At 43.9% G+C, this 18,352-nt stretch overlaps 1 protein-coding gene across 2 annotated transcripts in view; it reads left to right on the plus strand.

Annotated features, from left to right (window-relative positions):
* Nucleotides 1-693: 693 nt before the first annotated feature.
* The window catches only part of EGFLAM (EGF like, fibronectin type III and laminin G domains), an 85,270-nt gene continuing 67,611 nt past the window's right edge, over nucleotides 694-18,352 (plus strand). For both annotated transcript variants that reach the window (XM_062019017.1, XM_062019018.1), the window contains exon 1: nucleotides 694-1,333. In XM_062019017.1, coding sequence (XP_061875001.1) covers nucleotides 1,207-1,333 — 127 coding nt within the window. In that variant the 5' untranslated portion in view covers nucleotides 694-1,206. The remainder of the gene's footprint in view (nucleotides 1,334-18,352) is intronic.

An 18,352-nucleotide genomic window follows, 5' to 3' on the forward strand; every position in this document is an offset into this window, starting at 1 on the left:
ATAAAAATACAGCCTGGAACTCATTGAACAGAGTATCAGTGTTACGAATTTAATAAAATTCAAAAAGGAATTATGTAAACATATGTAATTTATATGGACATCAAAGCCACTCAAAGTTATCAAAGTGAACAGCAAAACAATCTCATTTTCAAAGCAAAGCCAACACAAAATCTCAAGACATAACAACTTCGATGTTTCAGAGTTTAAACTGATCTCTAACTAACCAAGATTAGGAAGACACCTTAAGCAGAGAGCACATAATTCCCCATCTGCCTAATAGGAAGTTTTGTGCACCTTCCTCTGCTAAATTTCAACAATGAGACACTGGACCAAAGAGATTGGATTTTTTGTCCTACCAATGCTGCATTGCTCTGAAGGGATGCTTTGGGCTCCTTCTTGCTCATCCCTTCTTGTTTTTATTTTTGTGGTATCTCCAACCTCCGTGGCTTCCCCCTCTCTTCCTCCTCTATCCCTCCCTATCCCTACTAATCTCCACAGGGGTTTCTATATTTGTCTGAGTGGCTGGCTAAGTCTCAGCCTCCATCTGGGGAGATTAAACCTTAATTTATCCTCTTAACAACAACTTCCTTACTTGAATCTTCTCCCCAGCTCCGCCTTCGCCTCAGGACTTGGCCACCTCTTCATCCCCGTCCCTCCCAGGGAAACCGGTGAAAAAAAGTGGGACCGCTAAACCGAAGTGTCAACGCCGATGCGTCCCGGGGAGAGGAGCCGCCAAGCTGCGGTTCCGCGCGACGGGGGCGGGCCAAGGCTATCCCAGTGCGCAGGGGGTCGGCACGCACGGGCAAAGAGTCTCCGCTGAGGAAGGGGTGGCAAGCAGCCCCACGGCGCCCGGCGGTGCCGGGTTCCCGGAGACAGGGTGCGGGGAGCACTCTGCTGGGGACGCCCGAACCCTCCTTCGGGGCCGGGGCCGGGGCGGTGCCGAGCCGTGCCCAGCCGCGGCGTGCGGTAATCCCATCTCAAGGCCGGACACAGCCTTCTCTCCCTTCCCCTCCCTCCCGCCCCGTCCCTGCTCGGCGCCGGTGCGAGCCCCAGCGCCTCTCCGCTCGGTTCCGCTCGCCTCTCTCCGACCTGCGCCCCGCACCCTGCTCCTGCCCAGAGGGGACGCGCGGAGGCGGCGGCGAACCCTGTCCGCGGGCACCGGCCCCCCTCCCCGTGCGCGGGTGGCGGCGGGGGACCGCGGCGCGGATGGAGGTGCCGGGCCGCTGCCACCATCGCAGCCGCCGCTTCGTCGCGCTCCTGCTCCGGCTCCTGCTCCTGTCGTCGTGCAGTGGCTGTGCGGCGGCTCCGCGGAGGAGTATCCCCCGCCGACAAGGTAGGGTGGATGGCGCGGACAGAGGGTGGGGGGGCCCGTCCGGCGCCGCACCCGCGGATGCGCAAGTTTCGCGTCTTGTCTAGACTGTCGTGGCCGCTGGGCTGGACTGCGGTGTCGGGCAGTAACCGCCGCAGGACGCTCCTGTGGGACATGAGCTCGCCCGTCAGCTCCGGGCGGACTGAGCCTGCGGCGGGGCCAAACGGGATATCCAGCCCTTCCCTGCTGGCCCCTGCTTTGTCTTCCCATTCGGAGGTAGGAGAAGATGCCCAGGCAGTGGCAGGCATTGTATCACTGAGAGCAGTGAAGTTGCAGAATCGGCGTACGATCTATTTTCTCTGGTGTTTTACACCCAACGTTGGTGGATTTACTCAAGTTACAGGTCAGGACCCGACTGTTGCGGAAGGGATTTGCAACAGTTGTGTCTGTTTTCCCTCGAGTCCGTAACCTGTGGTACTGCGTGTGAAAATTTAGGAGTCAGGTGAACTTGTGTGCCAGTAACACGGTTTCTTGTCGGCAAGGCTGTGCTGTGGTTGTGACGTTTATGTGTGTGGTGCAAGTAAAACAAGGCATAAAGTAGTAAATGTGAAAGTAAAACAGCTTGTGATGCAATAATTTCATTTTCAAGAAACGTAGTTATTTCATACCAAGAATGATGTGGAGTACTTCGTGGTCCTGCTTCTGGCTGAATGTTACCTGTGACCTGTGAAAGAGTTGCCACAGCATTTACAGGGTTTTGTAAGTTGATCAAGGTGGTACGTGATCCTTAATGTTTAAAAGTTAAAAACCTGGACTCTGAGTAGCTTTTACAGCCTCTGCAGTTTGCAGTATATGAGACAGCAAGCAAAAACATAAACAGATGGGACGCGCTGCATGGTGAAGTTTGATATTCTATGTACCTGAAAAATTGTGGTACTAAGGGAAAATACTGATGTCCAAGACTGGCCAATCCTAATTTTTATTGTGGAGTTCACTGGAATTGATCAATGGATAATATAACAAGTTTGCTAAAGTCTGCCTCAGCTCACAAAGTGTTGACAGCTACAGATCCTTTTTGAACATTTTCCACAGCGTTAAAAAGATTTATGTTGGTGTTCTTTAGAACCAATGTTGTGCATTCTCTTGCTCTAGTGAGAAAAAAACAAATGCCTGTACAGTTGGAAACTTAATACTTAAATACAGCCTGGTCTTAAAGCCCTTACTGGACAGATGGCTAATTTTACTGGTCTAACCTTGTCTCGTAGGGATCTAGTCCCATGATCCTTGGTTATCATAACAGCTACCATTAAGTACTCGAGGAAATTAGGCAGATGGTGATTGTGAATGAGACAATTAGTAACTTGTGTTAAAATACTAGGAATGTGAAGTTGGAGTTGGAAGTGTGTAGATGTTCTTAAAGATTCCACCACTGTGCTAGTATACCTGTTTCCCCTAATCATTGCAGAATGACAGACTTAGGGGAAAGGTATTCCTAAACATTGAGTTAAAACAGTTTAAAACTTGGAAACAAAATAATTGTAGTATTATAGAGGAGATGAACTAATACACTAACACTGTGTTTATCTTACTTTTGTTAGCTACACTTTTTATGTTCATTTTTTAATACTGTGTTATTTCAGGTGTACTGACTGATTCAGTCATTCTTTTTCTACTTCTTTTGCTGTATAAGAAGTGGCCAGTTCTACATGGGAGCAATTTTTCAAAATCTGTGCAAACATTTGAAAATCCACTTGCATCAAGATGTGAAGAGGGAAATCGTCCAGACAGTTTGTGTGCAGCAATATACGATTTAAATCCCATTTACATTATGCCAAAGGCTATTGGAATTGTGGGCTTCCGAGAATCCTGTGGCTGGGTCCTTGTTGTGAAAACACTGAGAAGAGGTATAGTTCCAGGTAACTCACATCTCTGCCTTGTTCTGCAGCATATCAAATGTTGAGTCGTTAAGCGTGAAGGAAAACTGCCATTTACTCTCACATCAAAAAGAAGAGATAAGACACTAAAAAGTTCTTTAATATTTCTTTTTCCTTTCTCTTTGCATTTTTATTAGCAATGTAAGTGAAACTTACATTGCAAAAGTTTATATGGAGAAAGAAGTGATAAAACCAGTTCATCTTCAATAATGGGAGCTGACTGGGAGTTTCCATGGGTCAAAAGAAAAAAAGATAGTCAAATTTCTAAATTTTTCCTTCAGGGCTCACCTTACAAGGGTGAATTTTGTGATCCCAGGAAAGCAGCAGAATGAGAAATCTGTTTGTGAAGTTAAAAGTAAAGTAAATAAAAAAACGGCCACAACTACAACTTCTTAAATTAAGGGGGAAAAAAGCTGTCCTGCTCAAATTCAAAACATCCTGATGGCTGTTAAACTCATTTTAACAGTTATTTACAGTTACATGATACATTTGCTGTAGACACAGAAGCAGAATGATAGACACTTTAGGAAGGGCTTAAAACAAATCCTTAGACACCGTGTGGTGAATAGTGCAGTTGGGAACAGATTAGGCTGGGATTCTCTAAATCTTGTACTCTCAGAATTTGGCACGTGTACTGCTTCTTTTCACATTGTTTTCTTACTTTTGCCTTCTGCAAAGACACAGATTTTTGCCACTTCTCTTTCAAGTTTCAGTCAACTGCTTCAAGGCAGGAAAGCCTAAACCTAGTCCCCAATGTGTAATACTACTACTGATGTAAAAACAATAATATTTAATTTTTATGGCACTGTGATTTCGGAGGAATACATGGGTAAGAGTCAGCTTCTTAGCTAATTTCCCATGGATGCTCATGGGATGAGCTTGTTGCACTATATTGTGTTACTTTTTTACTATCAGAGTGTAAAGTTCCAGTGCCCTGTGAAAATAATATTACGACTGTTGAGTTGGTCTGCATGAAGAAAGAAAAATATTAATATCTGATGATTAGGAATCCTTTTGTTTGTTTGTTTGGTTGGTTGGTTTTAATATATACAGCTTGCCAACTAATATAAACAAAGAATTGGGCTTGTATTGTGTCTATTTCCCAGATGTCCTTAAGTGGTAGACATCACTGTCTTTGTGTGTAAATACTGGAGGAGTCAGCCTAGTTAAAGTCTGAAGACTTTACAAAATTGTAGCATATCAGGGCCAGATTTTTGAAAGAGTTTAGCTCCCTGGTCAGCACTACAGTAAATGACCTTTTTCTTCTTTTATTTTCGCCCAAAAAAATTGGCACTGCGATACCTGAATTCTTTAGAAAATCTGACTATAATAAGAACTGCTGGATATGGAACACTTTGGAAAGTCTAGCCCTATTTAGGTATCAAAATAAGTCAAACTACTTTGAAAATCAGATATCCAGATAGGGAAAATGTAGTAGTCTTTGGGAAGAAGGGTGCCGATTTGTATTTTTTTAATGTTACAATTTTTTTTTAAACAGCAATGAAATAAACTGTAGTTCATTGCTGTAATAAGTTCAGCACATAAACCCTCACGTGCAAGGGTGAGGCTGGTCTGCTGCTGAATGCAGTGCCTGAGGCAAGGAGTGAGCTCAAAGCAGAAAGATTCCTAACAAAAAGGCTGCAGAGCTGGCAGAGATGGTGTGTATCTGTGAGCTAATACTAATAAAGAAGATGTGAATAATTTATTTGGGGAAAGATGAATATAATTTTTGTTATTGTTTCAGACTCAGGCTAAAACCTGGGCTGTCAGACTGCCCTGTTCAATGTCTTCAACACCAATAACATGAACCAACACTAATAATATATGCATTTGTTGTTTATCATGTGTGGGCGTAAGTTATGTCCCAACATCAAATGACATTTCAATTTAGATTAGACTTACTCTTGTACCTTTGGTGCCTGTCTCCTTGTAAATCCTGCTAGCAGTGGTCAATCTGATCACCTTGTGCAGGTATGAGTATTCCTCTTACACCCTCTGGGGCAGCAGTGGTAATGTGCAAATGGTTTCACTTGAGCATGTTACTTAGGATGTCACTGCTAATTGCTCATTTTGAAGTAAGGTCTCTCATTTTAGTTAGTCTTATACACAATGAGTTCTGTCCTTTTGAGCCTGAAATTGCTATCTTCCTCTATAAAAGAAACTTTTGTTAAATGTTTTTCTTAGGCAGCATTTTGCCAATGCTCCCTTTAAAAGTGAAACTTGTATACACATTTCCACCAGTGTTCAGAAAGCTAAAAGTAGCCAAGGTTTGTTTGTTTGTTTGTTTGTTTTTTAATTGGTGGAATTATACGGATATCAGATACTGGGGTTCCCAGTGATGCTTTAGAGAAGTGGGATTGTTTTGGAGTTAAGGTGCTAGAGTCAGCTTTGGGAAATCTTTCTCTCTCAAGGCTGTCACAAGACTTTCTTTGAGGGTTTGCCAGTGTTTCCCAGGTCAGATTTTTAGTTTTAAAAAATGAGGTTGGAGTGGTTTTGTTTTTTTCTCCTTTTCCTACCATGCTACATTAGACAGTAATAGGACTTCTGTAGGGTGTTCAGCACAGCTACACCTCACTTTTAATCAAGGCTGCTAGGCATTTAGTAATAATACAGAGGTGAGTGCCTCCATGTCTTCCAGTGTGCCTTACAAAAAAACACCCTCTTTTGTCTGTCAGATACACAATGTCACTGGACTAGACAGGGCACAACACCATGTGCTTGTTACAGCTTGACAGGAGTGAGCACATTTAACAGATTCACCTTCTTAATGGCAGGGATTCTGAGAGTCAGCCACTCAAAAGACATTCTGAGGAGCAGGAGAATACTGTATTGTCTTAAAATGGAAAGTTTCAGTGTATGAGTTCTCTTTAGTGCCCCACAAACTCATCAACTAGCTGAGAGTATACTTGGAAGTTCCCCATTCCTCAGGTGATGCTTATACTGAGACTCGATCTGACACCTGATTCTGCATACATTCCTTTTAATCTGGTTTTACTGAAAATAATTTTTTAAAAAAGTCACTAACATTATTGCTTTGTACTCAAAACAGGACTGACAGAGACTTTTTCATATCTTTTCTGCCACAATGAAGTGAAACACTAAATTAAATTGTTAACATTTTTCCAACAATAAAAAAGCTATTAAAATATACCAAAGATACCTGTAATCTCTGTGAATTGCCATGAAGATGTCTCTGCAGACTTTATTATTTCAAAGATTAAGGAATATATATCTACACGTATATATATACACACACAACTGTGGAAAAAAAATACACACACAACTTGGTGTGTATATTTTATATATACATTTATATATATACGTTGATGACTGTGTAACCGTGCTCAGTGATCATGTGACAAAAGACTTTCCAAACCACAGGCACACAGGAGACTATGTTAGCTATGTCATCTTGAGTAATATTTCCTAATGGTTTTCTGTGCAAATAAATGATCTATCTAAAAAAAACCCCACAAACGAACATAACCTAAAACCTGTTCTTTATAATTAATTCCGACTGAAAGGAAATACTTTTGGGTAAGAATAGGCAAGACTGTATTTCCTTTTATTTTTTATTTCTAGTGAAGATGGCTACACATGAAAACTAAATTAGTTATTTTGTATAATGTGATCATCCAAACCTCAGCAAAAGATGAACATTATTTTTTTGACTTTTCAGAGTTGCTGAGCTGAGAGCAAGCACAGCTGAACTAATCCTTGAAAGTAGCTACTTCAGGAGGGCATAAGCCACTGAAAATTGGTGGCTTAGGGGAAAAGCTCCATCATGACCAGGTAACTAACTCAAACCTATGTAAAGACAGGGCATGTGGTGATCCATTCAACTTGACAGGTGAGAGTTGTGTAGTGTGAAACATAGCAGATTCACACCAGTTCTTCTTCAAAGCATAAGGAATACTCATGAGGAAAGCTTCTCAGGTTATTGGCCTCCAATAGGAGAGAAATGAATATTCACCCAGGGAAATTTTGCTGAGCATTTTTTAACAACTATGGAGCACAGATGAGGTGCATGAGGACTGGAGGAAGGCCAGTGTCACTCCAATCTTCAAAAAGAGCAGGAAAGGAAGACCCAGGAAACTACAAGTCAGTAAGCCTCACCTCCATCCCTGGAGGAAAAGATGGCTATCAGGGGGAGTCAAGATGGATTCACCATGGAGAAATCCTACTGACCAACCTGACAGCATTCTATGAGGGCATTGCTGGCTGGCTAGGTGAGGAGAGAGCAGTGGATGTCATTTGCCTTGACTTCAGCAAGGCTTCTAACACTGTCTCCCATAATATTCTCATCAGAGAGCTCAAGCAGTGTGGCTTGGATGAATGGATGGTGAGGTGGATTGAGAACTGGCAGAATGACAGAGCCCAGAGGGTGGTGATCAATGGCACAGAATCGAGTTGGAAGCCTGTGGCCAGTGGAGTTCCACAGGGATCAGTTCTGGGGCCAGTCTTGTTCAACATCTTCATCAGCAACCTGGATGAGGGAACAGAGTATACCCTCAGCAAGTTGGCTGATGACACCAAACTGGGAGGACTGGCTGATTCCCCAGAAGGCTGTGCTGCCATTCAGCAGGATGTCAACTGGCTTGAGAGTTGGGCAGAGGAGAACCTCATGAGGTTCACCAAGGGCAAGTGCAGAGTCCTGCACCTGGGGAGGAACAACCCCATGCAGCAGTACAGTCCAGGGGTTGATCTACTGGAGAGCAGCTCTGTGGAGAGAGACCTGGGAGTCCAGGTTGATAATGCACTAACTATGAGCGATCAATGTGCCCTTGTGGCCAAGAAGGCCAATGGCATTCTGGGATGCATCAAGAAAAATATGGTCAGGAGGTCAAGGGAGATTCTGCTTCTCCTCTACTCTGTCCTGGTGAGGCCTCATCTGGAGTCCTGTGTCCAGTTCTGGGCTTTCCAGTTCAAGAGTGACAGAGATCTTCCAGAATAAGTCCAGTAGAGGGCTACTAACATAATGAGGGGATGAGGAAAGGCTGTGAGACTTGAGACTGTTTAATCTGGAGAAGACTGAGAAGGGATCTTATCAATGCCTAAAAAATGGATGTCAAGAAGATGGAGCTCAACTGACACACACTGGAACACAGGAAGTTTAACTTGAAGCTGAGGAGAAATTTCTTTAACGTGAGGGTGAGGGAGCCCTGGCACAGGCTGTCCAGGGAGCGTGTGGAGACTCCTCTGAAGGTTTTCAAAACCTGCCTGGACATGTTCCTGTGTGACGTGATCAAGGGGAACTTGCTTTAGCAGGGAGTTAAACTGGATGGTCTCTTGAGGCCCCTTCCAACCTCTGCCAGTTTATGCAAAGGAAGAGGACAGCTTGAGGTCATGGGAAAAACTCTTTCTTCTGTTAGTGACTTCCTGGTCATAGTTGGATAGTGTCATGGTTTGGCCGGGCTAGCAAAGAAACACCACAACAGTATCTCACTCTCTGCCCCCCATTCACTCCCACTCTTATTAAGATGGCAGAAGCTCCAGCAAAATGAGAGTAAAAAGATAAGCAAGATTGTTGTGGTTTGAGACAAGGGCAGGGAGGGCTCGCTGCCAATTACGGTTCTGGGCAAAACAGACTCCAGTACTCGACTTAGAGAGGAAAGCGGGAACGTTTACTCTACTAGCTACAGGAAACAGAACGGAATAAAAGCAAAAAGGGAGTAGGATGATGAGAAAAATACAACCAGCACTTTAAGATCTCCCTCCCCCATCCCTCCCCCTTTCTTCCCGGGCCCAACTCACTGCTCCTGATATCTCTACCTCCTCCCCTCTCAACGACTCGGGGTGGGTAGGGAATGGGGGATGTGGTCAGTCTCTCACAGGTGGGCTCTGCCGCTTCTGTCTTCTCAGATGAGGACGACTCCTGGCATTCTTCCCCTGCTCTGGTACGGGGTTCCTCCCCCGAAACACAGTCCTTAATGAACTTCTCTGGTGTGGGTTGTTCCCAGCAGCTGTGGCTTCTGCAGATACAGGGTCCCTCACATGGGACACAGTCCTTGGTGAATATCTCTGGCATGGATTCTTCGCCATGGTTTCAGCTTCTGTAGATACAGGGTCCCTCCCATGGGATACAGCCTCTTCTGGGCATAATTTTAATTATCTTCTTTGGGGTGGGTTCCTCCTGTTACAGCTTCTGTGAATATGGGGTCCCTCCCATGGGACACGGCTTCCTCCGGCCGTAGTTTTAATGAAGAGAATCACCGTCTGTGGTTCGGGGTTTGTAGTGAAGTGAATAGGGTCCCTCCCACAGGACACAGGCTCCTTCAGCCATAGTTACTGCCCCTGGCTTGAGGTTCTTAGCAAAATTAGTCTCTGCCCCTGATTCGGGGTCATTATCAAAATGAGTCTCTTCCGCTGATGTGGGATCTTTAAAGAAATGCAAACAGATCTCAGCTTCACCAGTTCTCTCCACAGAATGCAGGGGAGTCTCTGCTCCAGCACACCTCCTCCTCTCTTTCATCACTGACCTTGGAGTCTACATGGTTATTTCTCTCACTATTCCCACTTCTTGCACCACCACCAGCTGAAGAAGAAGAAGGGACAGAAGAAGAAGAAACGGGAAGAAACCTCCCCTTCTGACTTTTTTCTTGAAAAGTGATCATGGAGGCATCTAATTGGCTCAGTCCCAAATGTGGGTCTGGCTCAGAGTTGGGGAGAGTTTTGAGCAAATTTTTACAGAACCCATCTTTACAGACCCTTCCCCCTTACCAGAGAAGGCTGTTATGTCAAACCATGACAGCCAGTGTTTGTCTGTCATGGTTTTCTGAAAATGTACTGTCTGTGTTTTCTGAAAAAGATTTTTCATTGAAGCATTGCCAAAAGTTATCCTGGATAATTTCAGAGTTAGTAGAGATAAGCCATGAACAGATGCTAACATATTCTGCACCTGGCTTTCACCAAGTAGCGATAGGGTATCTTTCCACCTACATATGTTAACATTATAGGTAATAAACATGTTTTAAGTAACAACGCAGTAGCAATTGTGTTAAGAAACATTCTTCTGAGAAATGGACACTCAGTGGTTCTGAGTTTCCTCCTGCCCTCAGAGGATAGTCAGACCAGTGTAACTCACACAGAAAGATATTCAAGGCTGGGAGAATCCAAAGCCAAATTATTCTTCACACCTATCTCAAATTTTAAAGTAATTTAAAATTTCTTGAACCTGTGAGAATGATGGTGCAGTCAAATATCAACACCTGTGTGCATTTGGAATTTGTAATTTGAATCATCTTTCTAAAATGAGGGTAAATTAGCATCTTGTGAATGTTGAGCATGTTGCTTTCAAATTCAGAAATAATTCTGATTCCTCTGAGATATCAGAGGCATAATTGCACATATAAAGTTTCAAACCAAGACTGACTTTGTGTTGCCAAGCTCAAAAATCCTTTGAAAAAAAAAAATCCTAAGGTATCTAGGACCACAGGCTCCCAGGTCCTGCCAAGAGCTTGCTCCTGAGTGAGCTTCCCACGGAGTCACAGTCTCCTTCACGCCTCCACCCACTCTAGTGAGGGGTCCTCCACAGGCTGCGAGTGGATCTCTGCTCCCCAGTGGCCTCCATGGACCGCAGAGCTACAGCTGCCTCACCATGGTCCTCACCACAGGTCACACAGAAGTCTTTCTTTCAGTGCCTAAGCACCTTCTACCCCTCCTTCTCCATTGACCATGGTGTCTGTAAAGATGTTATAGAATCATAGAATGGTAGGAGTTGGAAGGAACCTTTAGAGATCATCTAGTCCAACCCCCCTGCAGAAGCAGGTTCACCTAGATCAGGTTGCATAGGAACATGTCCAGGTGGATCTTAAAGACGTCCAAGGAATGTGACTCCACAACCCCTCTGGGCAGCCTGTGCCACTGCTCCGTCACCCTCACAATGAAATACTTTTTTCTTATGTTTAAGTGGAACTTTTTGTGTTCCAGCTTCATCCCATTACCCCTTGTCCTGTTTTATCTACTGTAGAAAAGAGGGATGTCCCAACCTCCTGACACTCACTCTTTAGATATTTATAAATGTTAATAAGATCACCCCTCAATCTGCTCTTCTCCAGACTAAACAGCCCCAGTTGGCACAGCCTTTCCTCAAGTGAAAGATGTTCCATACTCCTGATCATCTTGGTGGCCCTGCGCTGGACTCTCTCCAGCAGTCCCCTGTCCCTCTTGAGCTGAGGAGCCCAGAACTGGACACAGGACTCCAGATGAGGCCTCACCAGGGCAGAGTAGAGGGGGAGAAGAACCTCTCTTGACCTGCTGGTCACACTCTTTCTTCTTGATGCATCCCAGGATGCCACTGGCCTTCTTGGCCACAAGGGCACATTGCTGGCTCATGGTTAGTTTATTATCAGTCAGGTCTCTCTCTACAGAGCTGCTCATCAGCATGTCAACCCCCAGCCCGTCCTGGTGCATGGGCTTGTTCCTTCCCAGGTGCAGGACTCTCTACTTGTCCTTGTTGAACCTCATGAGGTTCCTCTCTGCCCAACTCTCAAGCTGGTCGAGATCCCACTGAATGGCAGCACAGCCTTCTGGGGAATCAGCCAGTCCTCCCAGTTTGGTGTCATCAGCCAACTTGCTGAGGAGACACTCTTCCCTCATCCAGGTTGCTGATGAAGATGTTGAACAAGACTGGCCCCAGAACTGATCCCTGTGGAACTCCACTGGCCACAGGCTTCCAACTCGATTCTGTGCCATTGATCACCACCCTCTGGGCTCTGTCATTCAGCCAGCTCTCGATCCACCTCACTGTCCACTCATCCAAGCCACACTGCCTGAGCTTTCTGATGAGGATGTTGTGGGAGACAGTGTTAGAAGCCTTGCTGAAGTCAAGGCGGATGACATCCGCTGCTCTCCCCTTGTCTAGCCAGCTGGTTATGCACTCATAGAAGGCTATCAGGTTGGTTAAATATGTGTATCCATGGTGAATCCATGTTGACTCTCCCTGACAACCATCTTATCCTTCATATGTTCAGTGATAACATTCAGGATGAGTTGTTCCATCACCTTTTCAGGGATGGAGGTGAGGCCGACCAGCCTGTAGTTTCCTGAGTTGTCCTTCCTGCCCTTTTTAAAGACTGGAGTGACACTGGCCTTTCTCCAGTCCTCAAAAACTGGAATATACAAGTTTTCTCACCTTAAGTTATTCTCATATTCTCACTCCCTTCTGCTGTTGCTGCCATTTAGCAACCACACAGCAACTTTTTCTGATTCTTAAATACGTTGTTCACATTGGTGTTATCTCCATCACCAATAGGCTAGGCCTAGGTGAGCTGCAGGTCCGTCTTAAAATTGACTGACCCTAGCCCTGTCAGCTACAGGGGATGCTTCTGGCAGCTCTTTGTTTAAAGAAGCCACCCCTGTAGCCCCAGGGCTGCCAAAACATGTCCTAGACAAAACCACTACAGGGCTGGACTCTGCAAACTGCAGAAACCCATGTGCCAATAGAGCAGGGAACAGTTTGAGAGGATTAGGAAGTACAGCATGGAATCTTTGTGGACATCATAACTATGCCTGGGTCGTTCACTGTTTGTTCCCTTAAATATTTGTTTTTTATACTGAGATATATTTCCAAGTCTCATTTTGTCTTACAGCAGAGAAGGTTTTATCCCTCTGAGTCACTCTTCTGGCTTTCACATCCCACTGGCTCCTTGGATACACAGCCACGTCTCACACTAAATTAGTGGAGAGGTTCAGATTTAAAGCACATCTCTTTCAGTCATTTGGTAGAGACAAAGAGTTTCTTTTGTGGTTTTCACTAATGCTGATGGTGAATGGAAGCTTGCTGACTGCAGAAGAGAGAGAAATTATCCATTATTTCTTGTGGAGGAGATGTGTTGGATAAGAATTTTCTGCCCCTTGAGAAGATGTGTTACTTCCTGCCTGACCTGGCCTTCAACAGCCTTTAATAAAATCACAGTTGCAATGGAGGTGTTGTCTCCAGTCAGGTTAGGATCATTGTGCAGCAGCAGGTCTAGTAGATGTGCCCTTTCAACAAAAAGGCCAACAGCATCCTGGGCTGCACAGGGAGCAGAGTCGGGGGAGGAGATCCTGCCTCTCTGCTGAGCACTGGTGAAATGCATTTGGAGTACTGGGTCCAGTTCTGGCCTGCCCCAGTACAAGAAGAAACATGAAGATATTGAAAATAGTCCAGCAAAGAGCCACAAAGAAGATTAAAGGTCTGGAGCATCTCTGGTACGAGAAGAGGCTGAGAGGAACTGATCAGCCTGGAGATTAATTAGACTCAGGGAGTCTTATAAATGTGTATAAATATCTGATGGAGAGGTTGATGAAGGTGGAACCAGTCTCTTCTCAGTGGTGCCCTGTGGCAGGACTAGAGGCAGTAGGCACAAGCTGAAACACAGGAAATTCCATTTAAACAGAAGAACAGAAGTTTTTTACTGTGAGGGTGACTGAGCACTTGCCCAGAGTGGTTATGGAGTCACCATTGTTGGAAATATTCAAGAATCATTAGGCAAAGTCTGGAGCAGCCTGCTACAATTTAGCCTGCTCTGGACAGGAGTTTGGACTAGGTGATGTCCAGAGGTGCCTTCCAATCTCACCCTCTCTGATTTTGCAGAGTGCCACAAGTATCTCTTGAAAATGTCTATTTTGTGTCTCACATTTAGCTTCCTTTGAGTTGTGAGCTGAAAACACCACTGGACCAGCTGCTCTGCTTTCTACAGAGAAGGATGTATTTGTTTTAGTTGTGATCAATACAGAGATGTTTGGTGGGAGGTTACTACCATTTCAGTTGGTGTAGCCGTATGAGACCTATGCCGAAACCTCAAGGATAACCAATGTGCACATTTATTTTTGTGATGCTTTCTGGGGCATGACCAGATAATTTCTGTCCATCAATCCAAGCTTCAAAACACTTACTCAATAACCCCTACACTTGTAGGGATTTTGGGAACCTGAGATGCTGTGTGTTAATTTGTTGATTTTCCTATAGTTGGCTTTGCCCTCTCTAATTTAATTTTTGCCTGTGTCTGTGTCCATAATACATGTATGATTGTCAGATTTTTCTCTCTGACCACTTTTCCAGAAGCTCCCCTTTATCTTATGCCAAGTAAGCCCATTCTTCAAGAATTCAGATTTGTATTGTGTGCCAGTGAGAGAGGAATTTGTAGTAGATAAAGCAAGGAGATTAAGAGGCATCAAGAAGAACGTTTTTCAAGTTGCATGAACAATTTTGTCGTAGTTCCCATTGAAGATAATAAGCTTTGGATAGTGAATACCTGAAACATACACCTTTAAGTGATATTGACTGATGGGAAAAGACATTTTCAAGTTATTTGTTTGGCATCTTTAAATTTCATTGTCCTATGTAAAATCATTAATAGTAGTACAGAGTATGTACTATAAAAGTTCTAGTTTTGTAGCCCACAAACTAGTAGACATTAAGTGGACCATTTTATCTTAAATGAATTACCGTACTATTATTATAAGTGGATTGTATTGGTGAATTATTTGTATATTATTTCAGGATCTGTTAAGTACCCGGGACTACTTTCATGCCTTGAAGCAGCATAAATATCTAAAAAGAAGAGAGAAAGTGAAATGTGAAATAGAATTAGAATTCTATTCTAATTGAACCTCATGAGGTTCAACAAGGAAAACTGCAGAGACCTGCATCTGGGAAGGAACAGCCCCATGCACCAGTACAGGCTGGGGGTCAAACTGGTGATACGCAGCTCTGCAGAGAGAGACCTGGGACTCCTGATTGATAATAAACTAACCATGAGCCAGCAATGTGCCCTCATGGCCAAGAAGGTCAATGGCATCCTGGAATGTATCAAGAAAGAGTGTGACCAGCAGGTCGAGGGAAGTTCTTCTGCTTCTCTACTCTGCCCTGGTGAGGCCTCATCTGGAGTCCTGTGTCCAGTTCTGGACTCCTCAGCTCAAGAGGGACACAGAACTTCTGGAGAGAGTCCAGCACAGGGCCACCAAGATGATGAGGGGACTGGAACATCTTTCATATGAGGAAAGGCTGCAGGAACTGGGGCTGTTTAATCTGGAGAAGAGGAGATTGCGGGGTGATCTTATTAATATTTATAAATATCTAAAGGGTGAGTGTCAGGAGGTTGGGACATCCTTTTTTCCTATATTACATAGTAACAGGACAAGGGGTAATGGGATGAAGCTGGAACACAAAAAGTTCCACTTAAACATAAGAAAAAAAAAAACTATTTCACTGTTCAGGTGAGGGAGCAGTGGCACAGGCTGCCCAGAGGGGTTGTGGAGTCTCCTTCCTTGGATGTCTTCAAGACCCACCTGGACATGTTCCTGTGCAACCTGATCTAGATGACCCTGCTTCTGCAGGGGGGTTGGACTAGATGATCTCAAAAGGTCCCTTCCAACCCCTACCATTCTATGATGATTCTATGAATTCTAAAAGAAAAGTTTCAACTGCAATCCTTTCATATACTCTATTAAAAAGTATTTTTTATAATATTCCTTTCAGTCACAGTTATTTTCATCTAACTTAAAATGTAAATAAATTTAAAAATTTCTCCTAAAACAGTAGTACCAACTATGACAAGCTTTATCCAACTCATCCAAAGTGGCAAGCTTGAGAACATAAGAAATGTGTTTGGCTTAAAGGTTTAGGTTTTTTTGGTTGTGATTATTCATCACTGTAGTAAGATTTAGGGGTCACTTCATTACTGGAAAGAAAGAGGAACTTATCTGTGTCTACATGAACAGTTTTCTTGCATAGTTAGACTGGAGGAGTAGGTAGCTTATTTGGAAGTGTTCCCATTAGGTACTTAAGCTAACTGCTTAAAATCATGAGAATAAATATGGAAGGTACATCTCTGCTGGATGCATGCAGCGTCCTGTGGGACTGGTATATCACTGTCTGGTCCAGGCTGGGGACTGTCCCCAGGAGGCCACCCTGATGGTAGCCTAAACCTGTGAGGATTTAATTAATTGGCAGAAACCACTGTGTGCAGCACTGGGAGATGCAATGGAAAAGGCACATGTATTGATGTGATAACCTTTTCTACCATTTTTAATTTGAGTTTCTTTTGTGAGGCAAAAATTTAAATAATGGTAATTACTTTAAAATGGTAACATTCATTCCATCTTTGGGAGAAGACTAGTGTATTCTTCAGCTCACTTGAAGGGCTTGTTTAGCAACAAACCTTACTGGTTTAGCAGTTTTTGCATATTTTTAGAAGTGCAGAACGAAAGAGATCTATAAACAAGAAGCAAAATATCCATAAGCAGAAAAGTAAACACCATGTTATCAGCTCAGCATTGTTTATCTACAGCCAAATACTCACAAACTTCTTGTATTTGGTATACTTGTACAATGTATGTATACAATAGTATGTGTAAGAGTGCTGCTCCTTGATTAGTGGCTTCTTTGGATGGGACTGAAGTCATTGCTTCCATTATCAGTTTCATCAAAGTAGGCTTCATTGTGCTTTTGCACTGTGCATGATGCTACCAAATTAACATGGTTCTGATGCCGAATTTTGAGGCAAGAGATACTTCTGACCTGAATCATAAGGAAGAATTACAAATGCCCAGAGTTTTACCCCTGCAAACTATTTCTTTTTTTTATAGTCTAAACATGACTTTTGATAGGAAGACATAAATGTTTAGGCCATTATTTTCTGTGCCTAATACATGATGTTCTGTAAAATTTGCAAAATAACTTAAGGACACACTTGTCTGAAAATAATTTGTTAATAAAACAATGATATATATTGCAACAATTGTGATCAGCTGACAAACCAATTTGATTTAGTGTTGCAGAGTGACTCTTTCAATTCATACCTTCTGCATCTCAATGGCATAAACATTGCTCGTGTGAGATTGTTCGGTCACTTTGTCATGTCTGTGAAGGAGAAGTTCAGTCCAAATATGGGCATATTTGCTTTCTGATGGGTTGTGTGAAATTCAGATTCTGGCACCCATTAGCAGCTCTGAATCCCCAGACGCACAACAATAGGTCAGAAGTGGTGACAGCAGAGCACTGTGGAGACCACCATGGTACATGAGATACTCCTCTTTGCCCTGCCTTCCGTCCTTCCTAAGAAATCACTCTCTGCATGGGGCAGGGATGGCCAAGGTCTTCCTCTTCCTCTTCGTCTTCCTCTTCCCCTTGCCCTTGCCCTTGCCCTTGCCCTTGCCCTTGCCCTTGCCCTTCCCCTTGCCCTTGCCCTTGCCCTTGCCCTTGCCCTTGCCCTTCCCCTTGCCCTTGCCCTTGCCCTTGCCCTTGCCCTTGCCCTTGCCCTTGCCCTTCCTCTTCCCAGGAGGCAGTGTGGTCCCCATCAGGGTGAGTGCTGTGTGCCTTCTTGACACGTGATTTTGTCATGGGGAGGGCAGGACACAACAGTGTGGTGAATGGATTGGCATGGTCCCTAAACTGTTGCTTGAGCACTGGGCATCATCTGAAACTGCTTGCATGGACCATATTAGTTGCCGATGGTGAGTACACACAGTTCCCAAGCACCTGGTTCCCACCAACTTTGTTGCATTAGGGGAGTCCCCTTATTCCTTGATGGAAATGCAACCCTCTCCAGCTCCTTGCTTTTATTTTCCCTGGTTTAAGTCTGTATTTAGTCATTCATTGACAATTTATAGGTCAATATAATTGAGGTCAGTGTTTGGCTCTCTGTGTCTCATCATCTGCAAACTGGAGATAGTAGTGTTTAGTAGGACTGGGTGAATAATTCATAGCATGGCTGCTTATTCAACAGATGTTGCCTCTCTGCAGATAGTCTGCAAATGGATTGCATTTTTTCAAGTTTATTTGTTACTCCCAATTATTCACCAAGTACTTTCTGCAAATAATTTTATTTGCCTGTAGTACGTTCGGAATATGAATTTGAAGCCTGCATTATATGAGCATTTGTCATTGCTGTTTAAAATTTAGTATTTCAGTAACTATGCTTCCTAGCAAATCTGGCTCTTGGAGCCTCCCCAGAAAGTCCTAGAAGGATGGCACGAATATGTTGAGAGTAAATGTTCAGGATGTATTATTTTTCCTTTACTGATGCAGGTGTAATATTAATCACAGAATCTTAAGGGTTGGAAGGGACCTCGATAGATCATCTAGGTCAACCCCCCTGCCTGAGCAGGATCACCAAGAGTAGGT

Source organism: Colius striatus, chromosome Z, assembly GCF_028858725.1.
Source record: "Colius striatus isolate bColStr4 chromosome Z, bColStr4.1.hap1, whole genome shotgun sequence".
Lineage (NCBI taxonomy): Eukaryota > Metazoa > Chordata > Aves > Coliiformes > Coliidae > Colius > Colius striatus.